The sequence below is a fragment of the Rana temporaria genome, chromosome 1, assembly GCF_905171775.1.
Source record: "Rana temporaria chromosome 1, aRanTem1.1, whole genome shotgun sequence".
Lineage (NCBI taxonomy): Eukaryota > Metazoa > Chordata > Amphibia > Anura > Ranidae > Rana > Rana temporaria.
In genome coordinates, this window is record NC_053489.1 from 472,508,675 (window position 1) to 472,517,688 (window position 9,014).

General features: G+C 39.7%; 1 protein-coding gene across 2 annotated transcripts in view; it reads right to left on the reverse strand.

Moving 5' to 3' along the window:
• Positions 1-1,368: 1,368 nt before the first annotated feature.
• The window catches only part of PITX2 (paired like homeodomain 2), a 32,884-nt gene continuing 25,238 nt past the window's right edge, over positions 1,369-9,014 (reverse strand). For both annotated transcript variants that reach the window (XM_040329296.1, XM_040329287.1), the window contains one exon: positions 1,369-2,223. In XM_040329296.1, coding sequence (XP_040185230.1) covers positions 1,660-2,223 — 564 coding nt within the window. In that variant the 3' untranslated portion in view covers positions 1,369-1,659. The remainder of the gene's footprint in view (positions 2,224-9,014) is intronic.

Sequence of the window (9,014 nt, forward strand, 5' to 3'; positions counted from 1 at the left end):
TAAGGACACACACATATTACTTATGTATTGTGTAGTTCTAAGGGGGGGGCACACAGGCATATGTATGATTGTGTAATTCTAAGGACACACATATTACTTATGTATTGTGTAGTTCTAAGGGGGGCACACACAGACATGTGTATGATTTTGTAATTCTAAGGACACGCATACACACATATTACTTATGTATTGTGTAGTTCTAAGGGGGGTACACACACACAGGCATATGTATGATTGTGTAATTCTAAGGACACACATATTGCTTATGTATTGTGTAGTTCTAAGGGGGGGACACACACAAGCATGTGTATGATTGTGTAATTCTAAGGACACACATGCACACATATTACTTATGTATTGTGTAGTTCTAAGGGGGCACACACAGGCATATGCATGATTGTGTAATTCTAAGGACACACACATATTACTTAAGTATTGTGTAGTTCTAAGGGGGGACCCACAAAGACATATGTATGATTGTGTAATTCTAAGGACACACACATATTACTTATGTATTGTATAGTTCTAAGGGGGGACCCACAAAGACATATGTATGATTGTGTAATTCATAAGGACACACACACACATACACAAACACACACATAAATGTACATAGAACAGTTTCATTAGACTACATGGAGACCTTTTCTTTCCCAAAGAGGTAAGTTTATTGTTAAAGCGGCATCGTTTCTTTCTTTTTTTTCATTTTTTTTCGCCAAATATTTTAACAATACATTAAAATTCATTTTACAACGGGATTGTTTACTGATATGTCAACCAGCTTTACGGAAATCCGACAAATAAATAATTACATGAGTAGATGCACAAGTCCAGCGTTTGCGTTGAATGCGGGGGACACACGTGTACAAGGTGAGGTCGGGAATTGGGGGGGCTTTGGGGAGCATTTATTGTACATTTGTTTGTGCTTTGATTTGTTTTATTTTGGAACATGTACCTATAAGGAAGAAAGGCGACTTTTATCCCAGGAGACAAAAAACGGGCTATGCCTCCACATATTTATTTGAAATAATAATAATATTAATAATAGTTAAAGAAAAAAAAAAAGAATGCACATAAAATTTTAAGTTGCTATTTTTCTGTTCCAGAGCACCCAGCGGAGGTACTATTCTATAGTGATGCAAACAATGAATAAAGTCAGGGATTTACTATGTACATGACCCCCCCACCCCACCCACCCCTCCCCTCCCATTCAGAGACAAGTTTGAATTTGGCTCCCTTTTTTGCATGCTTTTGTTAAAGTCCGGTGTATATTAACACTGTAAAGTTATGACCAACAACTGCATTTTATAAAATTAATTTGACATTTCAATATATATACATCCTTTCAGTCCTTTCCTGTTTTCTTTTAACAATGCAAAAAAAAAAAAAAAAATACAAGCTTATAGTAACTTTTTAAAATGTAATATCCAGTCAAATGTGTCCAAATATATTGGATTTATCAGCGTCCTGTGACTGATAATACTTTCAGAAGTGGCTGTAGGCCATCCCTTGAAAACAAGACACATTTCATCATTTTTTTTTGCATTTTGCATTTTGTTTTCCTTTCGGTTCCTCCCATTTTAGAGTCCAGATAGGTAAAGTCTTTGTAGAAAGGATGGTTCCCATAAGGTATATTTACACATGCACATTGTATAGATATCAGACTGGTCTGTCCACAGCATACTGACACGCGCTGAGATTTGATCCTGGGTTCTGAACACTAGCATATCCAAAACTAGAGTGCTGTTTGGCTTTGAGTCTAAGGCTTGCCAAGCTGGAGTTACATGTGTCTCTATAGACATAGGGGGGTGTTGGTGGGGCATAGGGGCAGGCTGACGTTGGCACTGCTGAATTCAGAGAAGGGTTGCTCAAGTTGTTCAGATTATTCAAGCTGTTGAGGCTAGAACCTGGCACCCCAGTGACTGCAGAAGGCACCATACTGGAGGACATGCTCATGGAGGAGATGGAGTTGGGTGAGGAGAACATGCTCTGTGAGGACAAGGGGTTGACATTCATGGAGTTGAAGAAAGGGAAGCTCTTGGTGGAGAGAGAAGCTGAAGTCAACCCTTTGGCTGCCCAGTTGTTGTAGGAGTAGCCAGGGTACATGTCGTCGTAGGGTTGCATGAGTCCATTGAATTGAGGACCAAAGCCATTCTTACACAGCTCAGCCTGCTGGTTCCTCTCTCTCTTTCTCCATTTAGCTCTACGGTTCTTGAACCAAACCTGCAAGCAAAGAGAAAAAAAAATCAGGTCAGTAGGGTCACATACATGCAACACCCAAGACTCGTGCAAAACATGGACCATCTGCATGCTCAGGGCCGTCTTTACCGCAGGGCAAATGGGGCAGGTGCCCTGGGCCCTGTCACTGTTGGGGGCCCAAAGCAACCCCCTTTGAAAAAAAAAAAAAAAAAAAATTTTTTTTTTTTTTTTTTTTTTTTTTTTAGGGGTCCGGAGGCCCCCAGGGGCCCGGAGGACCCCAGGGCCCCAGATGGCAACCCCCCCCTTTTTTTTATTTATTTTTAAATAATAAAAAAAAATTATATATTTTTATTAAAGGGACAATTTTTTTAATATATTTTTATTTTATTTTTTATTAAAGGGCCAATTTTTTTTAGAGGTCTGGGGGTCCCCAGGGGCCCATAGTTCCCCAGGGCCCCGGATGACAACCCCCCTTTTTTTATAAAAAAAAAATCTTTTTATTTATATATTTATAATTATAATATTTATATATATATAAAAATGTTTATTATTATTATTATTATTATTATTATTATTATTATAGGACCCAGAGGTCCCCAGGGCCCCGGATGGCAACCCCCCTTTTTTTTTATAAAAAACATTTTTTTTATATATTTTATTTCTTTTTTTTTTCTTTTTATATATATATATATATATAATTTTTTTTTTATTAAAGGGCTCAGAGGTCCCCATGTGGCAAACACCCTTTATCTTTTTTTATAAATGTTTATTTTTTTATTTTTGTTTATATATTTTTTTTATTTATTTTTTATTTAAGGGCCCAGAGGTCCCCAGGGCCCTGGATGGCAACCCCCCCTTTTTTTTATAAATGTTTCTTTATATATATTTTTTATTAAAGGGCCCAGAGGTCCCGGATGGCAACCCCCTTTTTTTTGTAATTTATTTTTATTAAAAAAAAAAATATTAAAGGGCCCAGAGGTCCCCAGATGGCAACCCCCTTTTTAAAATATATTTTTTTAATTTCTTTTTTTCTTTTTATTAAAGGGCCCAGAGGTCCCCAGGGCCCCGGATGGCTACACCCCTTTTTTATATATATTTTTCTTTATTTCTTTCTTTTTTTGTAAAGGGCCCCCCGCTTCTAAATTTGCGGCAGCCCCCCCCCTGCTTCTCAATTTCAGGCGGCAGCACCCCCCATCCCGGTTCTCTGCTCCAGGGGGCCCATGCCTGAAGCTGTGTAAGTGGCCCCATAATTCCTGATGGTGGCCCTGCCTCCCGTTAAGCCCCTGTGCTGCCCACAAACCAGGCTGAAAATCATCAGCGGCACGCAGCCAGTGACAGTACTGCTTCCCTTCCCAGTGTTTTAAAATGTACAGCACCCCTGGCTTCCCTTTAGACGTGCACTTCTCCCTTCCTGCCACTGGGTGCTGCTTGCATATAAAAGTGAATTAGAATGTGATTTTATAACATCCCCAGTTTGCTCTTCCCGAGGCTGACTTCTTCATGTCCTGCTCCTCAAGGTATGTCACTGTTTGCTAATCTATATTGTAAATTGAAGTTTTCTGTAGAGTGTGCCCAAAGTCTTTATAATATTTGATGATTCACTGCAGGTCTGGTCAGTGTTTTAAAAAGTTCCTCTATTTTACACATGGCATGGCATGGGGGTCACAGCACCGTCTGTCCATTCTGCTTTAGCACCATGGGACCCCCATGCCATGCCATGTGTAAAATAGAGGAACTCTTTAAATCACAGACCAGACCTGCAGTCCAGGCTGAGTAAAGCCTCAGAGTACATGACATTACTGTCTGTATTTAACTGCTTGATGGGCTTATTTTGGGCCTGGCTGCAGGGCTCAAGTCCTGTGGGAACGGAGTCCCTGCACTTTTTTCACAGCAGGAACGCAGTTCCCTTTGCAGGACTAGAGCAGCTGAGCCGCCTGAGCCAATCCTTCACTAAGCGGTGATGCCCAGCTCGAGTCACTGTCAGGGGCAGGCGAACCTTAGTAATCCGTTATATTACTGGCTGCTTCCTGTATATGGATTCATCAGGTAGTTATCGCGGGATTTAGAAAGAACTTGCTTAAAGTTCTTTCTAAATCCCACGATAACTCACGGCAGACCTCCGCAATGTCTCCTGGGGACAATGACAAAAGCTCCCAGGAGACATTGCGGCATCGAGGAAGTGACGGAATACCCGCACACTACCCGATGAATCCATATACAGGAAGCGGGCAGTAACAAAGGATTACTAAGGTACAGTGGATCGAAAAAAAAAAAAAATGCGGTTTAGTAATTATGCATCATATGAGCGTATCATTTTTTTTTTGGTGGGGGGAGTAGATCTTGGGTGGGAGTTCCCACACTTTTTTCCCCAGGACTTGACCCCTGCCTGGCTGGTTCACATGTATGTGTTTTGGCGGCCCACATTTGCGCAGGCACAGCAGCCCATTCATTTGAATGGGCCGCCATGCCTGCGTTTCCTGCAAAGAAAATCGCATGCCTCATGTAATAGGCTGCGCACACGGCACGCCTATGCCCATCAAGCACTGAAATGCAGCACTGTCTGTCCATTCTGCTGTCTGCTGTGACTTATCTGCAGTTCCCGCACTGTCAAACTTGCTGCATTTTTAGACGTTTAGGTCACGCTTTTAAAAACACAGTGCGTTTGTGTGTGCAAGAACTGCAGGTAAGTAGCATGGTGCAAAAGCAGAATGGATTTCAAGGCAACTGTATTTTTAAAATGCTGAATGCACCTTTTTTCTGCAGGAAACAAAGGCATGGCAGCCCATTCAAATCAATGGGCTGCTGTACCTGCACAAATGAGGGCCGCCAAAACATACATGTGAACCAGCCAGGCCCAAAATAAGCTGGAGGGGGGGCCCAAAAAAAATGTTTGCCCTGGGCCCAAACCATATTAAAGACGGCCCTGTGCATGCTGATACACAGAACTGCCACCCGTATTAAATCACAGGACATAAAAATCTGTCACACTACTCATGTTGCTGAGTGTGACAGCAGAGCTACAGGTCACTGTGAGAGGCCTTCTCATAAATCAGAACAGCATATGAAGATGGTCACATTCGATAAACCGACCACATCAATGTACAAAATGAGCTTTCATTTCAACCAATGTGCACCTCCAGCTCCAGCAAACCCTGCACTAATGCCAAGATATATCTGTATATTGAGATCATAACAAGAGCAGCTGACCAATGATCTTCCGACCTGGCATTGCCCATCCTGATGGTCGATACATCTGGTGTGGCCGCATCAATCCATGGCCAGATTATCATACCATATCGGGGGACCGATTACAATATAGGACCAGGCATGACCATAAACAAATATTATAATTAAAATACTAAATATAGGACTTTCCTTGAACCTGATGGGGCACTAGAAATGCATACAAACTAGAGGAAAAGAATTGGACTGGTTTATAAAGGGAGAGAATCCTTGTGTAAATATTCACTTCGGTTATCCAATCGTGTGAACAGCAAATTCCAATTTGATTATTTCATCTGCACGTGATTGCTTAATTGGGGTAGATATTCACACAATTCATCCTGTGAAGTCTAGTAAACTAGCCCAGGTATGTTAGTATATCTGCCTCTAATATGAACATATCACATAGCTCTTTAGTGAATCTGCCCAATGTTAGAAAATATGCCCCTAAAATGAACATATCACATAGCTCTTAGAAAATCTGCCCCTAAAATGAACATATCACATAGCTCTTTAGAAAATCTGCCCAATGTTAGAAAATCTGCCTCAAAAATGAACATATCACATAGCTCTTAGAAAATCTGCCCAATGTTAGAAAATCTGGCCCTAAAATGAACATATCACATAGGCCTTTAGTAAATCTGCCCAATGTTAGAAAATCTGCCTCTAAAATGAACATATCACATAGCTCTTTAGTAAATCTGCCCAATGTTAGAAAATCTGGCCCTAAAATGAACATATCACATAGGCCTTAAAAATCTACCCAATGTTAGCACATCTGCCCCTAAAATGAACATATCACATAGCTCTTTAGTAAATCTGCCCAATGTTAGAAAATCTGCCCCTAAAATGAACATATCACATAGCTCTTAGCAAATCTGCCCAATGTTAGAAAATCTGCCCCTAAAATGAACATATCACATAGCTCTTTCAAAAATCTACCCAATGTTAGAAAATCTGCCTCTAAAATGAACATATCACATAGTTCTTTAGTAAATCTGCCCAAGTATGTTAGAAAATCTGCCCCTAAAATGAACATATCACATAGCTCTTAGTAAATCTGCCCAAGTATGTTAGCAAATCTGCCCCTAAAATGAACATATCACATAGCTCTTTAGAAAATCTGCCCAATGTTAGAAAATCTGCCCCTAAAATGAACATATCACACAATTCTTTAGTAAATCTGCCCAAGTATGTTAGCAAATCTGCCCCTAAAATGAACATATCACATAGCTCTTTAGTAAATTTGCCCAATGTTAGAAAATCTGCCCCTATAAAATGAACATATCACATAGCTCTTTAGTAAATCTGCCCAAGCATGTTAGCAAATCTGCCCCTAAAAGGAACATATCACATAGCTCTTTAGTAAATCTGCCCCTAAAATGAACATATCACATAGCTCTTTAGTAAATCTGCCCCTAAAAGGAACATATCACATAGCTCTTTAGTAAATATGCCCAAGTATATTAGAAAATCTGCCTTAACATCATAGAACGTTATAGAGATACTGGCCGATTAATTCTAGTTTATCTGTATTTGGTTGCTTAATTGAAGTGAATAGTCACACAATTTTATTGTGTTAAAATTCTCAACTCTTTTAGTAAATTAGTCCAAGTATGTTTTAGCAAATCTGCCGCTAAATCGACACATCATAGAAAAGTATATATAGCTGATGGCCGATTCATTCCAGTTTATACACGGTTGCATAATTGAAGTGAATATTCACACATTTGAAGATTCTCAACTCTTTGGTAAATTAGCCCAAGTCTGTTAGTAAATCTCATCGTGAAAAAAAATCACATAGAGTTTATAGATACTGGACGCTTCTTTCGGTTTACTAATTCTGCACGTTGGATAAATAAATTGAACATACAAAATGTATTGCATGAAAATTCCCAACTTATTTAGTAAATCAGCCCAAGTATGTCAGCAAATCTCTTTCGTTACAATGCCATATTAAGTTTATAGATACTGGACATTCCTTTCGGGTTCCTTATTTTATCTGCACATGGTTGGTTAATTGAATATACACTATTTATTGCATGCAAAGTAAGCTCACGTTGCAAATCCGCCTAGAAGTATTTATCTCTTAATTTATAAAGAGTTTTGCAAAACAAAAAAAACTCACAGACAACACTATAATCAGTGGCCTTTGATGAAAATTAGTTTACATCATTAGTAAATCCTTCCTATTATTGTAGTCACGCAGTCTATTTATTAAGTCTTCCATGATCATGGGCATTTTTTATTTTTTTATGTGATTGGGGATTTGATGCAAAAGCAAGCGCAGAATAATGTTGCAGTAAATTATACACACAGGTGTCCGTTTATGAAGCAGTGAAATCTATTCACTGCTTCTTTCTCCGGCTATCACGGTGAAGATTTTTCTCCTCTGGTGCCTGTTTATGAAGCGGAGAAGATAGCTTCACCCTTGGAGGAGTGAAGTGATCTTCCAATGCTTCAAACACTGGAGAACAGACCAGAAATTCACAGAAATATGGAGATGTCAGTTTATTGAGCAGTGATAAATTATCACCGCTCAGTTCACTGAAAGACACGTGGTTAATGTAATTAAAATAACGAGTCCCCCTGCATAATATATATATGTATACACACACGCATTGTATATACATGTATATACACACACATTATATATATGTACATGTATACATTATATATATTTATGTATATATATATGTATACACATAAAAATTACAGGGGGACATGGTTACAGTGTTGGGGGGTCTGAACGAGGTTGAAGGAAGACCTGTGTGAAGTTGGCACCCCATGTTTGTAAAATCTGAATAAAAATATACCATTCGTTTGTGCCGCGTTTGTGCTGGTTTGTGCCGCTAAAACGAGCGTTTGTGCAGGTTTGGTTTCTGAGATATTAAACATTCAATTTAATGCAAGCCCCGCCCACTTTGCACCCCATGTTGCTGAATTAAAAAAAAACTGCGCCATTCATTTGTGCCGCTTTTGTGCTGGTTTGTGCCGCAAAAAGAAACGTTTGTGCCGTTTTGGTTCCGGAGATATTGAGCGTTATATTTTCTGTAACCCCGCCCACTTTGCACCCCATGTTGCTGAATTTTAAAAAAAACAGCGCCATTCGTTTGTGCCGCGTTTGTGATGGTTTGTGCCGCAAAAAGAAACGTTTGTGCCGCTCAATATCTCCGGAACCAAAGCGGCACAAACGTTTCTTTTTGCGGCACAAACCAGCACAAACGCGGCACAAACGAATGGCGCAGTTTTTTTTTAATTCAGCAACATGGGGTGCAAAGTGGGCGGGGTTACAGAAAATATAGCGCTCAATATCTCCGGAACCAAAGCGGCACAAACATTTCTTTTTGTGGCACAAACCAGCACAAGCGCGGCACAAACGAATGGCGCAGTTTTTTTAAAAATTCAGCAACATGGGGTGCAAAGTGGGCGGGGCTTGCATTAAATTGAATGTTTAATATCTCAGAAACCAAACCGGCACAAATGCTAATTTTAGCGGCACAAACCAGCACAAACGAATGGAATATTTTTATTCAGATTTTACAAACATGGGGTGCCAACTTCACACAGGTTTAGCCTAGGTTCACACTGCT